Source organism: Pipistrellus hanaki (assembly GCF_964339955.1).
Source record: "Pipistrellus hanaki genome assembly, chromosome: 1".
In the NCBI taxonomy this organism is placed as follows: Eukaryota; Metazoa; Chordata; class Mammalia; order Chiroptera; family Vespertilionidae; genus Pipistrellus; species Pipistrellus hanaki.
In genome coordinates, this window is record NC_140503.1 from 33,487,534 (window position 1) to 33,512,400 (window position 24,867).

Consider the following 24,867-nt stretch of genomic DNA (forward strand, 5'->3'; position numbering starts at 1 on the left):
AACCTGGAACCTTTCAGTCCGCAGACCGACGCTCTGTCCACTGAGCCAAACTGGTTTTGGCTAAAAATATATTTTTAAAAAATTCAAAAATAAAATCAATAGGAGATGATAGACAACCCAAAAGAAAAAGGAGAGAGAAAAAAAAAAAGAGCAAACATGAATAGGCATATTACTGAGTGACACAAACGTATGATTAAAATACACGACTCGACTTCAAAGTATTAGAGAAATGGAAATTACATCTACAGCAACATATTTTATACACACTGTACTAAAAAATTGATGTTTGACCAGACCAAAGGTTGGTGAGGATGAGGAGATATGGAAATTTATCTAGACATTATTTAGAGCATTGGACACTTGCCCCAGCAGTTACACTTTAGGAACACACTCTGGAGAAGCCCTCGAGTCCACACTAGAGATCATCTGTAAGAGTTCAGAGCAGTACTCTACATCACACGAAAAGATTGACAACAACTAAATAGCCCAAATGTTTACTGACCTGAGGATAAAGAAATAGTGACAAATGGGCATAATGGAACGCCATAAATGTGCAATAAACAAGCCAGTGTTTTGTTCAAGATGTGCAAAACTTAAAACCACAAACCCAAGTGGAAAAAAAAAGTCCTAGAAAAGAACATCCAGTAATTTTTTATGGCATTAAGGGGAAGAAGTTGGTTAAGATGATGGGAGGACAGGCAAAGACAGGCGACAGCATTAGTAATATTCCAATTCTGAAGTTAAATGGTGAGTTCTCGGGGGTTTATTTCAGTATTAAGTTTAATGACATAAAAATTGTATATCTTTCCTTTTGTATATATTTAATACTACTTGGTAAAAATGGAAAAACACTTAGCTGGCAGGAATATTTAAGACGTTGGAAACATAATAAAAGCCTGTAAATTCTAAGTCAGCTTAACTGGGGGCTGCTGAACTTCGTCATTCATTCTTCAGCAGCTTCCAAGGTTCCTCAACCCCTTGCGATCCCAGAGCGCCATCTGCTGGAGAGTCACTGTATGTCCTCAAAATAGGTTTCTGGCTTTTAAGTTTTATGCCCAATTTGATGCCCAAGTTTAAAAAAAAAAATTGGAGACTAAAAGCAGTGCTATTTCTAGTGCTTTAGTCACTATTTATGTGAAACCTTGGTACGGTGGCTTTGGTTATGTGGGTATAAGGGTTCCCAGGAAAACACATCGCAACTTCTTTTAGAAATGTCACAGCCATTTCCTTTTGAGGGATAGTGCGAGAGAGGCTAATGCATGCTCAGCCTCTGCCCAGTAAAACCACCCCATCTCTTTTCATGCCATCCTTCCTCTTCTTCCTGTGCTCCAATTTGTTTTCCTTAGAATGAGTTTGAGATGTTGTCAAGGAAAGAAAAGTGCCACTCAGAGGAGAGGTTTGGCGCTTAAAACTAGTGAATGAACAGGTTCAGATGAGTCGTTGCAGTTCCACAGAGGCAGAAAGTACAGGAGAGATCCTGCTCTTCTTGTCGGTCCAGTTACGTTGGGGTTCCTGTATTGCTCCTGGGATTCCTCCAGCTCCCATTATTGAGACGACATGGTCTCAACCAAGGGTTCCCCTCTGACCCTTTGGTAATATGGTGGGAATGCTAGCTAGCTATTTCTGTCTCTTCTGGAAATCTAAAAATATCGAAATCATATGTAGAGAGTGGAATGAGAAAACCGAACACCTTTGGTGGGAACTGCCTTTTAAATGGCGTCTAGACTTGGTGAGATCACTCAGGCCGGGACCATAGGGCAAATTTCCTCCCTTCTACTGATTTTTTGGGAGTTAACCAATGGCCCTGGACCTGAACAAAATTTAAATTCTGGGGTTTGGTACCTCAGGCAGAAATGTTTGCACTAAATAGAGAAAAAAGGCTTGACCTAGAGTCACGCGTTTTTCAGGATGACTATTTCACACTTTTCTCGCCTAAATCACCAGCATTTCTCTTTCCCCTTCTAGCTGTTTTATTTGACAGAAAATAAAGCAATATGAAGATCATGTTCACACACTCCCCTCACCAGACCTGTCCCGCTGGCCGCTGCGCCGCTGCCGGGGAGCAGCCCGAGCACTGGCCCCCGTCCCCTCGCAGGAATAGCAAAGCGGCCGCCAGCTTTACAGACTGGCCACCGTGTGGCAGGCTTAGTGTTAAATACCTTGTGTATCCACCAATGCCATCCTCACCGCAGCCCTGTGAGGTCAGAATCCGTTTTATAGACGAAGCAGCTGAGGCACACCAACCTTCAGTAACCTTTCAGAATGACACAGTAAGTGTGCGTGGCCCCAAGTTCCCGTGTATAACCACCTTCTCCCCGATGTCTCACCCCTAGGACATTCCTCCCGAGGCTGACTCCTCAGTCCTCAGCACCATCAGTCCCCCTCTCTACCAGATCTTCCCCATCAACTTACATTCAAATTCTGTGAGCTCTTATCTCAAGCACCTACCCTTGACCTCCTATCTCCCTTCAGCGGCCCCTGAGCATCCCTCTCCTTTTCTCATTTCTTATAAGAGTTATATTTATTGTACTATCTTTTCTAATACCCTTTTCAAATCCAGTCCTCCTGTTGTTCCTACGATTGCATGGAAACAACTTTTGTCAAGGTCACGAACGACCTACAAAATGTCAAAGACAGAGGCAATGTCAAAGCCAGATGGACGTTCTCCGTGTCTTACTCGGCCTCTCAGAGGTGTTTTATTCACTTGGCTTCCCTGACACCACTATCTCTTGGTTTTCCTCCCACACAGCCGTCACTTCTCTGTCTCCTTTGCTGGATCGCCCTCTGCTGGCCAACTTCCTAATGTTTGATAATCCAATGACCCCATTTTTCTCTATCAACCTCCCTGTCTCCCAACACTCATTCTCTAGGTCAGTGTTTCCCAACCTTCTCTCATGATGAGAATCACCTGGTGGAGTTGTTAAAACACAGATTCCTGAATCCCAACTAAGAAGTGCTAAACTAGAATTTTTGGGAACATATAGGTAAAATTGCATACCTAACTTAGTGCTCTGTATATAAAATCTGTCTTAGAGCACTAGTTAAGTATACAATTTTACCTATATGTTCCCAAAAATTCTAGTTTAGCACTTCTTAGTTGGGATTCAGGAATCTGTGGTTTAACAACTCCACCAGGTGATTCTCATCATGAGAGAAGGTTGGGAAACACTGCTCTAGGTGATATCAGCCAGTCTTAAGGCTTTAAATAGTATTTATTAATTGATGACTCCTAAATTTTTATCTCTAGCTTTGATTTTTTTCCTGGGCTTCCACTTGGAGGTCATAGGTGTAGCCATCACACAGTTATTGTCTCAACTAGAATTCTTTTAAAAAATTATGTTTTTATTGATTTCAGAGAGGAAGAAAGAGGGAGAGATAGAAACATCAATGATGAGAGCGAATCAGCTGACTCCTGCACATCCCATACTCATGCCAAGCCCACAACTGATGCCCTGACTAGGAATCAAAGTTGGAATGGAACCGTGACCTCCTGGTACATTGGTCAATGTTCAACCATTGAGCCACGCTGGCTGGGCTCAAAAAAAAATTCTCGATTTTGTTCTTTATCCTTTAGTCCCTACTTTTGGTTAAGTGGGATCTTCCTCCCACGGTCCACATTGTCATTATTAGCAGGCTCTACCTTCAAACTGCATCCCAGATCAGACCACCTCTCCCCACATCCAGGACTACACGCTTGTCCAGAGCACCTTCCCCTGTTCTTGGGGTTTTGGGGTTTTGGAATAGCCTCCTAATGGGTCACCTGCTTTGTCTCTTGCTCTGATATAGCTTGTTCTCTACCCTGCAGCCAGAGTCATGCATTATAAACACATGTCAGACCTGGCCCCTACCTTCCCCTTCCCCCTCATTCCCTAGATTCTCTCTGCCCCTCCCTGCCCCTCAGTAATGGCCATTCTCTGAATACAAGCACGCATCTGTCTCAAGGCTTTTGTCCTTGCTGTTGTCTCTGCTGGGGATGTGCTTCTTAAATTAACATAAATTAACAAGAGAATTCATTATTTTTGTATGATTTCTGTCTAGACTTTCCCTTATCAGAAAAGCTTTCCTTGATGTGTGCCAGTTTTAATCAGGGTGTAATTATGCCACATGTCTGTCTGTTTGCTGTATGTCCCCTGTGGGTGTCAGATCGGCTCCACGAAGGCAGAGACATTCTTGCTCTATTCCTAGTACCTGGGACCAGGTGCTTGACAAATATATGTTGAATTTTTGAAACAATGACAGGCCTATTTTCTTTATAATTGTTACAAGAAATTTGAAAAGGAGAGGGACACTTGGGGGCCCTGGAAGGGAGATATAAAGTCAAGGGTAGGTGGTTATGATAGGAACTGTTAGAATTTGCTTGTAGGTTGATGGGGAAGATCTGGTGGAAGTGGGGGAGGGAGATGGTGCAGGAGAGAGAGGAGATAGCTGCTAGAGGAATGTCCCGAGGGATAAGGCATGAGAGAGAGAGAGAGAGAGAGAGAGAGAGAGAGAGAGAGCGAGCGAGCGCGCGGTTAATGGATAGGAATGAAAAATATTAGATGCAAAGTTTTTTTTAAAACTACAACAACAACAACAACAACAACAACAAACCAAATCCTGGAAATGATGAATGAGAAGGGATATGTGTGGGAAAGATTGCCTTGAAGCAGCAAAGGAGAGTCTCGGCATTCCTTGGTGGCTCCAGGGTTGAACCATGGGGCCCACAGTATTCCTAGAACATTAAAATTAGTGAAACACAATGGAATGGAGATCTTATGTCCCCTAAACCTACTCCATTTGAAGCACTGAAAATGACAAATCGTGAATGTAGCTCTTACGATAATAGTAATGAAAATGCTTTTTTAACCATGTTGCTTTTCTGCGTGTCTTTAATCAATATCCCATCTCCCAGTTCCTTCTGGGTTGGACTGGAGCATGGAGGTAATTGTTTCCATTTTGAGGGTCACTCCTCCGTAGAGAGAGCAGTTTCAGGAGTGGATCTAGGTGTCTCTCCCTTAATATGATTATGCATTCTGCTCACTGATACCAAAGAAGAATGAAAAGAGAATATTGCCAAAATAATGAATTCTCTTGTTTAGTATCTATAGTAATAAAAACATAATATGCTAATTAGACCGGACAGCTGAACAACCTCTGGACGTCCTTCTGGATGACCTTCTAAAGCTGGGGCTGCGAGGGCCAAGGCAACCACTGCGGCTGCAAGGGCAAGCCCCTTGCAGGAATTTTGTGCATCAGGCCTCTAGTTATAAGATATAAAGGGATTGGGATGCTCCCTTTAAATTCTGTTAGCATTTTAGTGTGTTTTCCGATGGATAAATCTTTATCCCCCCCCCCCCATGAATAAATCTTTCCCAATGGATAAATCTTTTGACCTCCAGAAAACAGGAAGATGTTGTTTCTTACCCTAGTAAATATAAGTATAACTAATAAAAAATCATGTTACCTGAACTTTGACTAAAAATAACCATGATGCATAATAATTATCTGACAAAACTGTGATATAAAGAGTTTAAAATGTAGGTAAATGATGGGCACACATCAGTAGATGAGTAGACAGAAAAGCTGTGGTACATTTATACAATGGAATACCACTTAGTTGTAAAAAAGAGGGACATCTTACCGTTTGTAACAGCATGGATGGATCTGGAGAGTATTATGCTAAGTGAAATAAGCCAGTCAGAGAAAGACAAATACCATATGATTTCACTTATATGTGGAATCTAATGAACAAAATATACTAATGATCAAAATAGAGACTCATAGATACAAAGAACAGATTGGAGGAGGTGAGTTGGGGGGGCTCAGTGAAAAAGTGAAGAGATTAAGCCAAAAAACAGAGAAAACCATCATAAACACAGACAGCAGTGTGGTGATTACCAGAGGGAAAGAGGGATAGGGGATGTATAAGAGAGTAAAGGGGGGATAAATGGTGATGGAAGGAGACTTGACTTTGGGTGGTGAACACACAATGAGGTATACAGATGTTGCATTATAGAATTATATGCTTGAAACCTATATAATGTTAGTAAAAACGTTACACCAATAAATTCAATATAACAAATTTAAAAAATGGCCACAAAAGTCCACAAAACTACATTGCTCCATTTGGCTGTAAAATTTGTTTTGAAAGGCCAAGCAGGCTTATTTTGTAGTGTTTGGGTCATTTAAGAGATTCATTTGCAGTCACTTTGTCATTAATTTCTTTTCATCCAGAGGGAGAAGAGGATGAGGATGAAGAGGACGAGGAGGAGGAGGAGGATGAAGAAGACGAAGACGAGGAGGAGGATGAAGAAGAGAAAGATGCAGACGCCCTGGATGAGAGCTTGGGTGGTGACACGGAGCTGCGTGGGTTCACGCTCCCTGGCGTCACCTCCCAGGAGCCTGACTTAGAGCAGGAGAGCAGGGACCTTCTGGAGGGAGTCACCTACCAGGTGCCAGATGCCCTCGAGTGGGAGCAGCAGAACCAGGGCCTGGGTAAGCGTCCTGAGTGTCTCCCTTTCCCTGCCCCCTCCCCTCCTTTTACTTTTCCAAGGTGACATTGATTATGGAGCAAAGGGAACTTTCTGTTTACGTTGATGGGTGGTTCATTTGGAGAAAAGGGGTCAGTTTTTTTCCCCTTCAACATGTTTCTGTTGAATGCTCTTAAATAACCAGGCCCCACACGGTCTCCATCTGCTCTCTGAGAGCGTGGCTCCCTAATCTCCGGAAGGAATTCCGTCTTTCCTTCCCAGCGGGAGGACAGTTCCCGGCTTTGGTAGGATTTGCAAAGGGGGAGGAAAGTGTGTGTAATGGGAACACTTAACAAGCAGCGTGAATGGCCTGCGGTCAGAGAACATGTACTTAATCCCCCTTTGTCCTTGTAGAATACACTCCCCAGGCGATTGAGTCCAGTGGCTTTTCTGTTCACTCTTGTGGTGGCGTTCCCTTGTCAGCCACAGTCTCATCTTAGCAGCCAGTGTCTGAACAAACAACCTCTTGTCTGTGGCTGTGGCCACATTTTATGTGAGAGACTGGATGTAGGCTACCCCCACTTGGCGCTCTCATCCCTGTCATCAGGGAATCTCTTCTCTTGTTTTTTTTTTTTTTTTTTTTTTTTAAGAGACACTATTAAGGTTTGGGTAACTCCATGAGGCCTCACTCTCTTGACCTGAGGCAGAGACTTCTCCAAAGAAATCCCCTTTGTCCTAACAGCCAGTTCCATTGACCGTCTTCAGTGTAGCAGGAGTTAGGTTGGAGAGTCATATAACTACTTTTGGGGGATTTCATTGAAAAAGTGGATGTTGGTCAGGATGTTACTCTGAATATCATACTAGTGTGTCTTGGTGCCTGGTTGAAACTTCTAATTTAGAAACCTATTACATCTTATTTCTTAAAGATTGTTTTTCTCACCTCCCATGAAAACTCTGTCAGATCAGTGGTGAGAAAGGGCGAGTGCATTCAAATGAGTATGGAATGGGAAAGTCCCAGCGTCTGTTTATTACAGGATGGGGTTGCTTAAAATAAGCTCTTTTTTTTTTTTTTTTTTTTTTTTTTTTAAGCTCAAACTGGAATTGGTAAAAACTTTAAAGGTTTGCAATCTCAGAAGCAATCCTTTTCATAATCGCTAGAACTATAGAAACATGCATGAGGATGTTTACAGTCATCTTTCCTTCTTTATAGAAGTCTTCGAGGAGCTGTCTTTTAGATTTGGTTGATTAATTTTTCTAACAAACCTAATTGAGCACCTACTATGTTCCTGGAACTTTGCATGGCATTTGGAACACAGAGAAAAACAAGGCTATGCCTTTTCTTGATTAGAGCAGAGCCCATTTTATAAAGGTTTCGATGCAGGGAGGGTTTCTATAGGAAAAGGAGGTTATAAGAGGGCAGAGCAGAAATGTAGAAGCGGGTTATTTATATGAGTTTGGAGGGAGCAGAGCTGTCACTTTAGGATGGGTAGATAAGAGAGAGTGTGCAGGGGAAGGAGGCCAAAGAAAGACTATGCACAGAGGCACTGGAGGGTTGAAAGAGCAGGTGCATACACATGGGTTGACAAAGACATTTGTTTTATATCAGACTTTTTCATATTATAATAAGTTACCATTTTCCTAATTTTTTTTTTTTTTTTACCTTTTGCTGTCTCTTTTCCTGACAAATTCATTTTGTCCACATGTTTTTAGTATTGTTTCCAGGAACCAAAACTAGGAACAAAATTTTCAAGCTGTTTTGTTTTGTTTTTCTCCATTGTGGGAAGAAGACTGTTTGAGTAGTGTCTGGGACTGAAATTTTACTAGTGCAATAACTTGTCTTTGGAGTGTCAGGAGTATCCCCTCATAACTCAAAACCAGTAAAAACTTCTGGATCAATATTAATTGATACAGTATCCTAAACACTCTCAGATTAGATGAGATAAAGGGAAACCTCCCCTACTTGTGATGAATTTTGTGGTAGACTCCCCAAAGATGTCTATGGCCTAGTCTTTGGACTCTGTGATTATGTTACCTTATCTGGCCAAAAGAACTATACTGATGTGATTAAATTAAGGGCCTTGAGATGGGGATGTTATTCTGGATGATCTGAGAGGGCCCAGTATATCATAAGTGTTTCTATAAGGGGGAGTTGGGAGGGTCAGAGTCAGAGAAGGAGATGTGATGACAGAAAGAAGTCAGAGTGATGTGGCCAGGAGCCAAGGAATGCTGGCTGCCTCCAGAAGCTGAAAAAGGCAGGGGATGGATTCTCCCCTTGAGCCTCCAGCAGGAACACAACCCTGCTGACACCTTGATTTCAGCCCCTTGAGACCTATTTCAGGTTTTGTCTTGCACAACTGTAAGGTAATGAATTTATTGTCTTGAGCCACTAAGTTTGTGGTAATCTGTTTCAGTAGAAATTAGAAACTGATAGAGATTCAGTGAGTATTTCATAAGCAGTATCATTTTAGAAAGTAGAGTTGCATGACAGCTGTAGTCAGTGTTGTCAACATAGTAAAATTCAGTAGTTTTTCCTTAATGTATCATTAAAAATGCAAGCATCCAGACCCTTTAGAAAGTAAACCTATTTAGCATAATAACACTTTAATTGGCCATCATCTTTATTCCTATTTTTAAGTGTTTTTAAATAGATTTTCACATTTTTATTTTACGGTATGAATGGTATTCTAAAGCAAGTGCTAAAACCCACATAAACATGGAAAAATGAACAGATTGAAGTGGGTAGCTGGGATTGGCTAAAAATAATGCAAAGTCTTTGAGTACAGTATAGTCTCATTTCCTGAGAAAAGTAGAAAACTTGGCTGACTTTTTAAGGTGATGCAGTAGATTCATGGCTTCAAATACTCACTGTAGCAGATATATTGCCTCTAAAGCTTTGGAAAGAGAGAGCTCAGTTTTTGATTGTGGAATGAACTGACTTGTCAAGTTAGAGAGGATCAAGAGACAAAGTTCCATGTTATAGGTGAGGCGAATGGATTGATTGGTAAAATGCTAGTATATAGTATATAAAAGCTCTTTATTCACATGTACAGAATCAATTTCTTTTCTAATATAATAAGTTCATTTTCAAATGTATTGATAAGAGCAGATGCTTGACTGACACCACTTCTTATCCTGTTACCATGATATATCACACAATTATCCTTTCTTTTTAGAGAGAGAGAGAAGAAAGGAGAGGTAGGAAGGGTGAGAGAGAGGGAAAAAAAAAGAGAGAGAGAGAGAAAGAGAGAGAGAGACAGAGACAGAGACAGAGACAGAGACAGACATAGACATGGATTGGTTGCCTTTAGTATGCACCCTGACCAGGGATTGAACCTGCACCTGGGCATGTGCTCGGACCAGGAATTGAACCTGAGACATTTTGGTGCATGAAACAATGCTTTAAACAACTGAGCCACACCATCCAGGGCATATATTTTGGGGGGTATAAAATCAATAGGACCAGGGTTGATTCAACATATCCATTTTAATGTTGAAACATTTTCAATGTGATTAATACCTGGAGATTCTTTACTTTTTTGTATTCTATCTCTGTTAGGATTCCTTGAGCTACAAGTAGCAGAAACCTTAAAATCAATTGGTTTAAAGAGTAAGGAAATATATTTTCTCTCAAAACAGAAAGTCCAGAGAGAGAGCTCTTGAGTCAGTTGAGTCAGTAGCTAAATGGTCATCAACTGATATAAGCTTTCTCCATTTTGCTGTACTGTCCCCCCTGGTGTGTTGACTTTGCCCCCAGGCTGCCCACTTTATACAGTATTGAACAAAAGTAGGTTTACAGTTGATCGTATGAAAAACAAGATAATAATGAATAAATAATAATTCAAGAATAAACTGTTGCTGAAGCCGGTTTGGCTCAGTGGTGGAGCGTCGGTCTGCGGACTGAAAGGTCCCAGGTTCGATTCCGGTCAAGGGCATGTACATTGGTTGCGGGCACATCCCCGGTAGGGGGTGTGCAAGAAGCAGCTGGTCGATGTTTCTCTCTCATCGACGTTTCTAGCTCTCTACTCTCTGCCTTCCTCCTCTCTGTGAAATACCAATAAAATATATTAAAAAAAAAAAAAAGAATAAACTGTTTCCAGTAGTCACAACTGTAAACCTACTTTTGCCCACCTGGTGGTTGCAATGGCTAGAGTAGTTTCAGGTGTCACGCCCAGACAAGACATTGTCCAGGGAAAGAAGATTGTCATTGTCTTTTCACTGTCTTTCTTTTTTTTAAAAAAAAAATACTTTAATTGATTTTTAGAGAGAGAGGGATATAGAGAGATAGAAACATCAATGAGGGTGAAACATTGATCAGCTGCCTCCTGCATGTCCCTGCTGGTGATTGAGCCTACAACCCAGGCATGTGTCTTGACCAGGAATTAAACCAGTGACCTCTTGCTTTATGGGTTGACATTCAACCCTGACCACACTTTCTTAGAGAGGAAGCCTTTCTAAGAATCCTTTAGTAGAATTCTTCTTGCTTCTAATTCCCTAAGATTAGGTCACATTGAAATGACATTAGGTCATTTCTAAACAATCATTGGCAAAGGGAATTTGATCATGTGAATGGATGGTGGTGGGTTTCAATCATCATCCCCATCACCCATGATTTCTGTGTGTATTTTTTCCCCTCTTATAGCTAATACTTATCCATGCTCTCTCATCCTCCAGGAATCCTGTGAACAATCTTATAAAATTAATGTCCCTTTTTAAGTATGTTTGAGTTCACGAGTTTGGATGAGGGTCTGAGGGTGGCATTGCTACATTTTCTTCCTGAGGAAGAGATCACATTCGGATGCTTTACAGTTTGGTTGATGTTCTGGAGAGATAAGTCTTGCAAAAGCCATCAGTTAGTTAGGTACAGAATTATTATAGCTGTCTTCATTTTTTTTTCCACATAGGAATGGGCTCTTGATTTAGGAAATGGAATATTTTTCTCAGGAGGTTTTTAAAAAAGCTTGATATCTTATTAACGGTCTAAGGCTGGGAAAGCAAAAAGAATGAAGAGCCCTCGTATTTCTTTCTTTATTTTTTTTTACCATTCATTCACTGGGTACCTGCCAAGTGTGTGTTATATGTAGTAGAAATACTGTAAGGCTGACTTATAAAGAGGTAAAATACCATGGGACAGACAGTGGTCCCATAGATGTGAGGTCAGGGGCTGAGCAGTTCCAGTAGGGAACTGAGTCATCACTTATGACCAGGGATTGCTGAGTGGGCAGCCATCTGTGAGGTGCGACTTCAGGAGTGCTTTGCCCAATCCCTTAACTTATATCACCCTTTGTGCCTTAACTTGGTGCTAATTTTCAGTGGTAGAGCCTTCCTTTGGATTGAGATAAAGTATCTTGAGAAGGCTTTAGAAAATGCAGATCTGCTATTTGGGCAGATAATCCATTAAGATAGTGTCATATATTTATCATTATTATTAATTTATCAAGCTCATTAGCTGGTGATTGAGCATGATTTTAAGATTAAAGAGAGAGGAACACAAGACAAATGTGTGTTTTTTTGAACTGGTAGGAAGGTAGGATAGGATGAGCTGCAGGCAAAGGGTGTGGTATCTAGACCTTATAGAAACCAGCTCTTGATTGTGAGAAAGTCAGACGCTTGCTTCTAAAACATGTCAGCTCTTTTCTTTCTTCTCTTGACCTCCTTCTTCTTATTCTTTTAAAACACTATGTAGCTAAGACTGAACACTTAAATATAGTGCAACGTGGGCTGTGGCAGGAAAAAAAAAAAGAAAAAGACAAAAAAGACAAAAAAGATGCTCAGCAAAAAGATAGTGGGAAGTGTGAGATTTCAAAGAATTCTTCATTGCAACAAATGTCAGTGTATGTTGATGTATAGCATATTAAGCTATGGATTAAACGGTTGCTGGGGAAGCCTCGGTGCTAACGAATTGAATATGAGTATAGAGGAGAGTGGGGAATGAAACCTTAATCCAGTGTAACCAGCACAAAGTGAGTGGTTGATTGGCCAAAGCCTTCAGACCGGTGGCTCTCAGTCTTGGTGGCACATCGGAGAGCTATAAAATGCTGATGCCTGGGTTCTACCTAGAGGACAGCTAATCTGGACTGAACACACTGGCTGTTGCCTTGGGGTGAGGCAGCGTCTGTGAATGCAGAGGGGATGGAGAAAGAGAATTTTAAGAAGTGTTTATATTTTCTATGAATGGAATCCCTGTTAGCAAAGATTTACATTGCTTTTCATGATCTATTGTGTATTGGAATAGTGTGTTTTAAATTTTTTTTAGTTTTTTTTTTCACAGTCACACAGAGATAAAACTTAAATTTAATATTCGTGCTTTAGTTTTCCCAGAAAGCCCACAGTCACATTACACACTCCTAAATCTGGCCATGGAGGTCGGTGCCAAGACTCCTGCATCTGGGATGACTGAGCATCTCCCAGGATGAGTGGGCATCTTGTTAATTACCTGGGTGGGTTCCTTCCCTTCCTGAGGTAGTCCCCATGGTTTCTGGATTTGAGAGTGATACCATGCACTCTTTCTTTGGAAAGAACTGAATTATTTTTTTTCCTAGATGGGGAAAGCAGAAGACTTGGGTGCAGACATCCTTTTTCATATAGGCAAGACCCTCTGGTATCAGAGTTTAAGTAGAGATTGTGGTTTCTGCCTCTCCCTGCCTCATGAGGATGAGGGCGTAAGGGAAATTAGGTCTGCAGAGGAGGATGTGTTCTAAGTCCAAGATATTATCTCCTCAGAGGTCTTTCCATTTTGCTGTTGCTGGCTTGCAGATTAGTAGGGGACTTCTGGAGGAGAAAAACCTGTCCCTATGCTTGTAGTGAAATACTTTCATCCTGTTATTTTGTTGTTATTTCTGTCAGAAGCCTTAAATCCTCTTTACAGCATGAGGTAGGCTATAAATAGGTTACATACATAGAAATGAATAGACTTCCTTCCTGCAGCCCATTTCCAACTGTGCTCGCAGGTGTGTCCTGAGGACCACAAATACAGAAATTTACGTGGACCAAAAATCAAAACGAGAGCTGGCCATGCCTAAAGAAATTCAGGTGCTGGACTAAAAACACTTTAGTGTACTCTGTTATTTTTTCCCCTCCTCCTCCTCCTCCTCCTCCTCCTCCTCCTCCTCCTCCTCCTCCTCTTTCTGTTCTTCTTCTTCTTTTCTTCTTAATCCCTTCACCCTTTTCACCAATGCCTCCAATTCCCCTCCTCTCTGACAGCTGTCAGCCCACTCTCTATCCATGAATCTATCCTGATTTTGCTTGTTAGTTCATTTTGTTCATTAGATTCCAATATAAGTGAGATCATATGGTACTTGTCTTTCTCTGACTTGACTTACTTCAGTTAGCATAATGTTCTCCAAGCCCATCCATGCTGTCACAAAAGGTAAGATTTCCTTTTTTTATGGCCTTGTAGATAACAGCTTTTTTATCCACTCATTTACTGACTGGCACTTGGGCTGTTTCCAGATCTTGCCTATCGATATAATAAAAGCCTAAGCAACAGTTATGTCAGAATGATCAGAACGACTGGTCACTACGATGCGTACTGACCACCATGGGGCAGATGCTCAACACAGGAGCTGCCTCTTGGTGGTCAGAGCACTCCCACAGGGGGAGCACTGCTCAGCTAGAAGCTGGGCTTACAGCTGGCGAGCACAGTGGCGGTGGAGGGAGCCTCTCTCACCTCTGCAGCAGAGATAAGGATCAGCGAGCCAAGTGTAAGGAGCAGGGAGCAAGTGGGAGGTAAGGAGTGAGCGGTCCTGGACTGTGAGAGGGCACAGGCTGGGTTTAGGGCCACCCCTTACACCAGTGCACAGATTTTGTGCATCGGGCCTCTAGTTATAAATAATGCTGCAGTGAACTTACGGGGTGCATATATTCTCTTTCTGTTTTTGCCTTTCATTTTGATGTTTATGACACCACTGATGGACAGTTTTGTATATTGGCTACAGTCACACTTTTGTGTTCCTTTAACATAAGAAATGTTAGCTGTTGAGAAAGAGGAAAGCATTGATGGCATGGAGAATTTTGTGTGTTGTGCTAAATTGTATTAAAGATTTACACGTACTTATTTTCCACAGCTTTTTGTTGGACCTTTGTACCAAAATTCTCAGGCAGACCTGAAGCTTCAGAAATTCATTAATTTTAAGAGTCATAGGTAGAATTCAAGTCATATTCCTCCCTACTCTCTCTTTTTCCCCTCCTTCCTTCCCTCCATCTCTCTCTAACTTCCTCCCCTTCTCCCCCCCCCCCCACCATACATACCATTTACACATACCATTTACTTTTGCCTAAGTAAGTTCTAGAACACTGCAAATTTCCTTTTTCTTTTTGTCAGTTTTCTTCTGAGAAAATTAGAAGTCAATTTTAAGTCTTAAATGCTAATGAGGGAAATACCGTACAAAAAATAGTAGAGAGTGTGTCTATAGCATAGCGGCAGCCACACTTTTGTATGATTTTGTATGTCCAGAGCATTCAACCAATGCCCTTCTGTACAAAGCCTCCTTGGGCAGTTCCTGTGTTGAGGGAGGGAAATCAGCCTTGGGTGTTAAAATAAAGCTCTGCACCAGCTGGGTGCCCCCAGTACGGAAGCAGTGGATTCTGTGTGACTGAAAAGAGCTGCCAACCTCTCAAGCTGGCCCCAGGAAGCCAGAGGATTTGAAATTTTAAAGACGGGTGGTGAAAAGCAAAAATACAATGCAGCAAAAGTGGAGGAGGGATTAAATGTTAAAACAAGGAATCAGAGATTTAGATCAGGTAACTCTGGGATTTGATAATTTTTGGATAGGAAGAATTTCTTTAAAATGTATTTGTCTCTTTTATACTCACACCCCTGATTAATTAGGTGGGTTAATAGAGACAAGGCCTTGCGTAGCTTTTATTAAAGAATAAAACAGCCGCAGCATCACTTAGAGGCAAGTGAGAACTTTATTCATCCTGATTCTCTCTGCCACTGGTTCATTGCTTCCCCCATCAGAGAATTGTATCTCACTTTTGGCTAAAGCAAAAATTATAACTATAATATAGCATTTTAAATGCTTTAGAGTCTTGGTTTGAAAAATATTTTCTCTTTTCATGTCTTTAATGCCATGTAGCAGATCCAATGGGTTCTTGTATTAAAGATTCCTTAAAAATAAACTTGGACTTGTTGATCAGGAATATTCCTTATCGAAACCTAAACCCAAATATCTCAGCTCCAGGTGATTCATTTTTATTTCTTTTAATGATCTGTATGAGATAATGCACCTAATGCTTTTCAGAAGCTGGCACCCTTATCTGTATTTTCATAATTAGATTATGTTGAATTAGGGAACTGGAAAAAAAAATCTCATTTCTTTCGCTAGGAATGAATTTCTTATGTGAAAATTCAGCAGTCACTTCTCCTTTGGAGAGCTAGAAAAGGAGTCTTGGAACAAAGCCAGGAAATAATCTCTTTGTCAGCTACAGTTAATAAAAACATTAATAAGGCACATTACGTCTGAGGAGAGTGCTGCGAACCAATTTCTTTGTAATCAGAATGCACTCGTAGGCTCAGCTGGGGGATTATTATCATGTGAAAACATCTAGTAGGCTCTCTGAGAATTAAACCAGGAGAAGCACTGTGAGAACTGGGACATTTTTCATAAAGGAAGAAACTAAAATTGTCCTCTGAAAAATGCAGAGGAAAGTAAGCAAAGAGGATGTTAAAAGGCTTTCTAATTATGTTAAAACAAAATTGAGAACGCAGTGTCCTTACCTTGTGATTTGAAAGTAGATGATGCTAAATTCAGGGTACTTAATTTGATTACTTAAATGTCTGAAACTATTAAGAATCTGGAACGTTTGGAGTCTCCCAAATTTTATCTGTCTTTCTTAATCTGGACCAAAGGAAGAATGCAGTAAACTTTTGCATTTCAGAAATGAGAGTAATTAAGTAATTGTTCCCCTTCTTCAGCTGAGACCATAGAAGGATGCTAAAGCCTCAATGAGTGAGCAGGTGAAGTTGCAATCAAGTTAGTGAACTTGATTATTTCATTTCAGCACATGAGAATTAATAACCAAAGAGTTCTGCTTTTTTTATTTTTATTTTATTGATTTTAGAGAGGAAGGGAGAGGGATAGAAAGATAGAAACATCAGTGATGAGAGGGAATCATTGATAGGTTGTCTTCTGCATACCCCTACTGGGGATGAAGCCCACAACCAGGCATGTGCCGCTGGCCAGAATCGAACCTGGGACCCTTCAGCTCGCAGGCCGACCCTCTGTCTACTTAGCCAAGCGGTCAGGGCCGAGTTTTGCTTTTCTAACTGAACTTCCCACTTTTCTGTTGGACAGAAAGATTCTTTCATAGAACCTGGCACCAAATAATAGATACATGGTCAACAAGGGGTCCTGGTTTCAATTCATGTGAAAAACCTTCAAAATAAACGTGACAACCATACTCATCCTCAAGGCCCAGGGAAGGAACTTAAAACGGAGGAGTGCTCAGAGCTCAGGGAATTCTCATTTACACCTTCCTTCTCTAAGTTTTCCTGCAGGGTTGAAATCTTTCTGAAAAAAAATGGGATTTGAGTTTCACGCTGCGTCTCTTGAAAGGAGACAGCAACTGTTTGGAACAGGATGGGTTTGATGGCTCCTTGGGGATAAATACCCCAAGTAATGTTGGTGACTTCCAGCTGCCTCAAGTGTGGTGTGAGATCAGCCGCAGGCACTGGGTGAACTTCCACCTGCTTTGTTTATCACGGGCCTGATAAGCTATTGCACATCCTGCAGAACCAAGGCCTTACTTCCGAGCCTGCTGTGTGGGAGCAGATGGGTAATGGAGGTCGAGCTCTCAGATTTAGGTGGAGGTTGTTGCCAGGTAGGCCTTGCTATTTAAGGCCGAGCCTTAGAAACCACAGAGTGATATAAAGACAGCTCATGATCAGAAGGAGGTGTGGGCACACTCAGGGAAAATCATGATGCAGGGAGGTTTGTCTTCAGTGGAATCTTTCCTTCCACCATCTCCCTGGTCACCATCCTCATCATCCTCACCTTGCCTGCTTCTTTGGAGCATGAGTGGTACCCACCCTGGTTTCCAAGTAGGCTTTATTCTTCTCTTAATCCCTCTTTCTCTATCAGTACACTCTTTCTTTAAGACATTGGTTTAAAGATTTCTTGAGGGACCATAAATAACTCATAGTTGCTAAAAGGTAAATCTTCAAAGAAGATAGCATCATGATTCTCAGATACAAAATGAATGTGTGTTAGAGATGTTTAAACACTCACTAATTAATAAAGGAACCAGGCAGATGCCACCACTAGTGCAAAAGAGAGATCAGAGGATCACACATTTCCCTGGAGTCAAGGCCTGTTCAAGTGAATTTACAAATGGATGCAGGACTCACTTTTTTCAAGGGGGAAGGCTCTCCTTCCACTGAACAGTTTGCTTGTCTAGAAAAGAATCAGTTATCTACAATGTAAAGGGTTGTAAAATAGTATAAATGTGGTAGAGAGCTCTGATAGAATCAGATAATTATAGCACATCCTTAAAAGGATATCCAATCATCTCATTTTTTATCCCAAAGTTTAATTTTTTTTTTTTTTTTTTTTTTTTTTATATATTAACTAGAGACCTGGTGCATGAAAATTTGTGCACTTGGGGGTGGGGGGTAGTCCCTCAGACCAACCTGCGCCCTCTCGCAGTCTGGGACTCCTTGGGGGATGTCCATCTGCCAGCTTAGGTCTGCTCCATGGGGGATGGGGCCTAAGCTGGCAGTCAGATGTCCCTCTGAAAGCCCTCAGGGGATGATCAACTGACCGCTTAGGCCTGCTTCCCATGGGGAGTAGTCAGACATCTTTAGCACTGCTGAATTGGCCAGAGAGGCTCCCGCCACTGCGCTCACAGCTGTCAGTCCAGCTTGTGGCTGAACTGAGCTGAGCTACCTCTATGGGAGTGCACTGATCACTGGGGTCAGCTCCTGTGTTGAGCGTCTGCCCTCTAGTGGTCAGTGCATGTCACAGCAGGTGGTCATTCCCGGTCATGCGGCTGTTAGGGTCATTTTGCATATTATTACCCTTTTATTATGTAGGATGTAAGGATACCTAGGAACCCTAATTTGTTTGAAAGCGTTTATATTGTGAAAGAATACTTGTTTACTAAAAGAACCAACTGGGGAAGTGGACTGTATCTGTCAGGGAAGGTCAGTTGCTGTAACAAATAGCTCCAGTGTCAGAGGCTTAACACAGTTGGCTTATACTTGCCGTCTTCATAGTTCCCATGGTCACTCGGTTACACTTCATCCAAGTGTCTCTACCACCTTTGTGGGCCGAAGCAACTTCACCAGATCCTCTGCATCCAGCCAGAAGGCATGGAAAACAGAGAACTTAGGGAAGGCTGCTTGGAACCCCTCAGCCTGGCATGGACTTATTTTCCTTGCATTGGTGAGAACTAGTTACAAGACCCCTCCTGGGTGGAGGTGGGACAGGGGGTGGTAAATTCAGCTTAGCTGAAGCAAATCCAGCTTGGAGAGCACTTTGCATTTTCAGGGGTCTGCTCCCAGGGGTGCACTTACCCTAAGAAGAAGGCAAGGCCCAGGGAATAGTTTGCTGCTTATAAATCACTGCTAGGTCATTCGTGAGGAGCAGAACACAGTGTCTGCTCTCCGGGAGCATGAGTCATGGAAGAAAAAGATCTACAGTGTGAGGCAGGATGTGTCAGATGCTGTGGGAGAAAATAAAACAACCCAAAACTCTGAAAGTACCCAAGGGGGAATAATAATTTCAACCAAGGGGAACTAAGGAAAGCATTGGAGACAACATGCAGGATGGCAGTGGAGAGCCTAGAATTTGGAGTCAGGAAATCCAAGCCTTCGCTTGACCTCCATTGACCCTGGGTGAACTTTTACCTTCCCTGAGCCTCAGTTTTCCTAACTCTAAACAGGGCGTGATAACTCTTAGCTCACAGGGTTGCTGTCACATTGCATGAGGATATATATATATATATATATATATATATATATATATATATATATATCAAGTGAAGCAGAAGCTCATTTCTATGAGACCTTAAGGGTTAGGTTGATTTCACCAGGCAGAGAAGGGCGAGGGGCCTGGTACCAAAGGCCCCTAGATGCTGTTCCTTTCCTCAGGGCTTTCCCAGGGAGCTTGGCTCACACGTTGGGAGTTTCCAGTAAGACTGTATTCGAGAAAAGGGAATCCACTTCCACAAATCAATTGGAAAACTTAGAGCATAATAGGTGAATTATTTAATAATTGAACAAAGATTTCCAGCAGCCTTTGCTGGTTCATTCTTTTCAATAGAACCCAGCAATGGTCTGCACAACACACAGTTAGCTGTTAGGCTTAACCAGTATAGTGGGAGATTTAAAGTGATTGCCGTAGAAACAGCATAAATGATTGATTAGAGTTTTTTTTACTTTTCAGAAATTACTTCTTAAGCTATCGAGATTTCTTTTTCTTCTCTACATTTTTGCCTTTAAGGTTTCTCCTCTTCCCACATTAATTATTTATTTTAATGTTCAGAACATGTAGGATGATTATAGGATTCTGTTAAGAAAGAAAAAACTTATAATGTGGATACTTAGTATAAAGGCACTAGCCTTAAGCTATGAACTTGAATATTGAATGTTATGTTCTACTTGGTAGCCTCGTAGCAAGATTATATTCAACTTCTTTGCATGAATGTCTTAATAATTTTATACAGATGAACACAATCCTTAGGAAAAAAGCAAGTGAGGTGCTTCTTGAAGAGCAACATACAAAGGAATCTTCTGGAAAGTCTGACAAAATGTGGGTTCTGACTCAGTAGGTCTGGGGAGGGGCATTTGCAGCGATTGGACACACTTTGCAGAAGGTGCCGATGCTACCAGTCTGTGGACCCCACTGTTGGGGGCCAGGGGCCAGGGGACACACTTTTTCTCTGGGAAATCGAGGAAGCCTCACTTGGGAGATTAAGGGGTCCAGAAGGTGGTTTTTAAAGAGGAAATTTTACAGTGTCTGCTTTTATTAAAGCTGTGCTTGGTTGGCCCTCCCATTCTTCCATTAAAGACAGAATTGGTTAGACCTTAGACTGGCTAGTTTTGGCCCTGTTAACAATTTTTATTTGTGTTATTAGAGGCCCGGTGCACGAAATTTGTTCAATTGGAGTTTGGGGGAGTCCCCTCAGTCTGGCCTGCATCCTCTTGCAGTCTGGGAGCCCTCGGGGAATATCCGACTGCTGGCTTAGGCCCGCCATCAGACATCCTTAGTGCTGCTGTGAAGGTGGGAGAGCTCCTACCACCGCTGCTGCACTCACCAGCCATGAGCCAGGCTTCTGGCTGAGCGGTGCTCCCCTGTTGGGAGTGCACTGACCACCAGGGGTGGCTCCTGCCTTGAGCATCTGCCCCCTGGTGGTCAGTGTGCATCATGGTGACTGGCCGTTCTGCTGTTTGGTCGTTCTGCATATTAGCCTTTTTTGTATATTCTTTTTTTTTTAAAAAATATATATTTTATTGATTTTTTACAGAGAAGAAGAGAGAGGGATAGAGAGTTAGAAACATCGATGAGAGAAAATCATCGACCAGCAGCCTCTTGCACACTCCCTACTGGGGATGTGCCCGCAACCGGAATCAAACCCGGGACCTTTCAGTCCGCAGGCCGACGCTCTATCCACTGAGCCAAACCGGTTTCGGCCTTTTTTGTATATTCTTAATGATAGTGACAAGGGCATTTCATCTGTCTCTGCCTTCATGTCTGCAAAAGTAAAACTGGCCGTTCCCTACTGCACAGAAGCAATGGGGATGAACTATGCCATCTCAACTACTGTGTAATCTTTTTACCATGAACCCAGCTTTTCAGACTGGTCATTCCTATGATTATTATTTTTGCTTATATGAATAAATTGAAGATCAAGTTCATATATCTGTCCAGTAAGTGACAGAGCCAAAAATTAAATCCACATCTATTTGGTTGTAAAGATGCTCCTCTTAACATGTACATGAACCCAAGTTTCTCTCATAGTCTTGTGAGCTTTTCCAGTGCCTTGCTGGATGGAGCCAGTTTGTATTGAATTGCAAGAGCCGATTGTTAAAGTTCCAGGAATTTTTATAAGCCAATTGTTAGACATAGCCATTAAAAAATCAAATTACATAAACTTAAGTGAATTATTTGAAAAAATGCAGGTAAGCATACTGAAAACGTTCACTTCCCAATTACCGTATTTTCCGGCGTATAAGACGACCCCCTAATTTTACGGTTAAAACATAGGTTTAGGCCTATATTCGCTGTATAAGACTACCCCCCACTTCCGAGGCAACACCAGTTCTTTTTTTAATAGACCGCCTCTCTGACTCTGGCCAATCTGAGCAGGCTTTTTACTAGAACACAATCTGGCCAGAGTCAGAGAGGTGGTCTATTAAAAAAAGAACTGGTGTTGCCTCGGAAGTGGGGGGTAGTCTTATACAGCGAATATAGGCCTAAACCTATGTTTTAACCGTAAAATTAGGGAGTCGTCTTATACGCCGGAAAATACGGTATTTTACTATATTTTACTTCTGTCCATGCACTTGAGTTTGCTTGCATTGACTGTGTGTGTATGCTTCTGGGCATCTTTCCCATCTGCATTCAGTGATGGCATATTGGTAGCTTGAAATTGGCTGTGGTGGAACTATTTACACCATAGGAATGGGTGAACGCTACAAATGTGGGCTCAGTTTATTGTTTCATTGGTTGTCTGGACTTACACTGATGGAGAAAATCTTAACAATGCAGGTTAAACTTTTAAAAAAGTGTGTTGTGTCTAGTGCCAAAGTCAAGAGCGGCTTCAGTTTAATAAATATAATTCGTATAGGAATGAGTAGAGCTGGTTGTTAAGCATTTACTGGTATAACACCACCATCCATATTTGTTAGGGCCTCTGTAGAACCAAAGACCATTTGCAAATATGCTACAATGGAGTTCTTCCAAGGCATATGTCTTCTAAGCCCAAGGTGAAAAGTAAGTCTGTCTAAAGTTAGATTGAAGCTTTGGAAAGATGATTGTTTTTTCCTGATGAAATCAACAAGTCCATTCTCTCTCAGATCACGCAAAGGAGTGAAGAGAAGTGACAGTTATTTGCTTTAAAACTCAAGGCAGTGAGCATGAATGTGCACACACCACAGTGGGCTTCTGTCAACAGAACCGCCTGCTGAGGAGACAGCAGCATGGGGTGGGTAGTGCTCGACTTTTTATTTCATTTCAGGCAATAAACGTAGTCCTGTGTAAAATCTGAAATCTTGTAGGCATTTGGGTGTACAGCCTGGGATATATGTTCATCTGTGATCACAAGCAACGCTGTCTCTCATGTTGTTTAGCTTCTTAGAGCCTAACGAGTAGATTGGCTTCGGTGATGAGCTAACACAGAGCGACTTCTTACGTGAACGTGAGGCACTAGAATAATAAGAGTAGATTATTTTTGCAAAATGGCATAAGGATGCTTCATTCAATATACTCTTCTAAGTCTCCTGATTGTCACCCTCTCCCCCCCACTCGTTTAGTTAGGAGCTGCCACATTTTATGGGGCAAATTCCTAAAGAGGTCAGGATTTCTCAAAGCCAAATACAGTAGAGACCTAGAGGTGGCATTCAGAGGAAGAGGAGCTGCGCTAGTGATGCATTTCCTCCAGCGAGGCATTTCCTACGCTGCAGCCATTCCTTCTCACTCGGCAGGGCTCCCACGAGGAGCTTTGTGGCCAGGAGTTGCCAGTGAGGGCTCTCACCCTAATTTGCTGTGGGACACATTAATGAAACATGCAGCTAAGTTTTCTCTGTGAAATGGAGAATAATGGTCTCAGAGACTTATTATACAGGTTGACAGGGTGGCTCCTGAGTGTCTCTAGCGCCACCTGCAACCAGCAAGTGGAAAGATGGATCTTCCTCCAACTCAGCAGTAGATGTCGCTGCAGTCAACTAAAACCCAGGAAAGCTCTGGCCAAACATTCCGTTAGAGGAAAAAGGAACATAGTAGTAGCTATTAAGCTTCACTGAGCACCTAGCTTTCTTTCCCACCCCAAACTCAAACCCTTTACATTATGCTACTATTTATTATTTAAAGTAAACTTTGTTATTATATGGACAAGTCTCTTTCTGGAAAAACAAAAAAAAAGGTTGATTCAACAAATCGTTCCATTTCATCTTTCATTCATTTAGCCATTTGTTCATTTAAGAAATACTTATTGGGCACCTACTACATGTGAGGCACTTGCCAGGCTCTGGGCTTACAATTATGAACAGTATAGATAGTCTGGCTTTATGGAGCTTCCTGTCTGGTCAGAAAGACATGTTATTAAAGATATAATAGCAAAAGGAAGTAATTACAGTACAGAGGTTAGTGTAATTGTAGAGCATGTGCTAGATGAAATAGAAGCGGATGATCAGGGGACGTGGTTGAGTGAAGGGGTCAGGGGTGAGATAAATGATGCTTCAGCCCAGCTGGCATGGCTCAGCAGTTGAGTGATGACCTATTAACGAGGAGGTCATGGTTGATTCCCAGTCAGGGCATATCCCCAGGTTACCGGCCCCATCCCCAGCGAGGGGCATGCAGGAGGGAGACGATCAATGATTCTCTCTCATCATTGGTATTTTTTCTCTCCTCGACTTCCTCTCTAAAATCAATAAAAATATAAAAAATGTTTTCAAAACTATTTCAGAAGGTGCCCATATAGTGTGCCAAGTCATCAGTGAGGAAGCCAGCTTCTGGATTCCTTCACTCTTTAATATTCTCACAGGTACTTTTGGGGCTCAATTTATTTTATTATTATTATTATTTTTTAATTCAATTATTATCTGTGTACATATTTTAACATTGCCCCCCCCCTCATACATACCCTCCTCCCCAGAGTTTTGTGTCCCTTGGTTGTACTTATATGCATGTATACAAGTCCTTCGGTTGATCTATTGTATTATCTCCCCCAGATCTCCCTACCCCACCTGCTGTAATTTAACAGTCTACTTGTTGCTTTACTGTCTCTATATCTATCTTTTGGTTCATCAGTTTATAATGTTCTTTATTATCCATAAATGAGTGAGGTCATGTGGTATTTCTCTTTCATTGACTGGCTTATTTCACTCAGCATGATGTTCTCCAATTCCATCCAGGTTGCTGCAAATGATGAGAATTCCTTCTTTTTTATGGCAGCATAGTATTCCATTGTGTAGATGTACCATGGTTTTTTGATCCAATCATCTGCTGACGGGCACCTAGGCTGTTTCCAAATTCTAGCTATTGTAGATTGTGCCGCTATGAACATAGGGGTGCATATATCCTTTCTAATTGGTGTTTCTAGTTTCTTGGGATATATTCCTAGGAGTGGGATTACTGGGTCAAATGGGAGTTCCATTTTCAGTTTTTTGAGGAAACTCCACACTGTTCTCCATAGTGGTTGCACCAGTCTGCATTCCCACCAGCAGTGCACGAGGGTTCCTTTTTCTCCGCAACCTCGC

At 41.8% G+C, this 24,867-nt stretch overlaps 1 protein-coding gene across 2 annotated transcripts in view; it reads left to right on the forward strand.

The window, feature by feature from the left end:
• Positions 1-24,867, forward strand: part of ARMH4 (armadillo like helical domain containing 4) — a 107,190-nt gene that overhangs the window by 34,193 nt on the left and 48,130 nt on the right. For both annotated transcript variants that reach the window (XM_084894828.1, XM_084894827.1), the window contains exon 5: positions 6,214-6,474. In XM_084894828.1, coding sequence (XP_084750954.1) covers positions 6,214-6,474 — 261 coding nt within the window. The remainder of the gene's footprint in view (positions 1-6,213; positions 6,475-24,867) is intronic.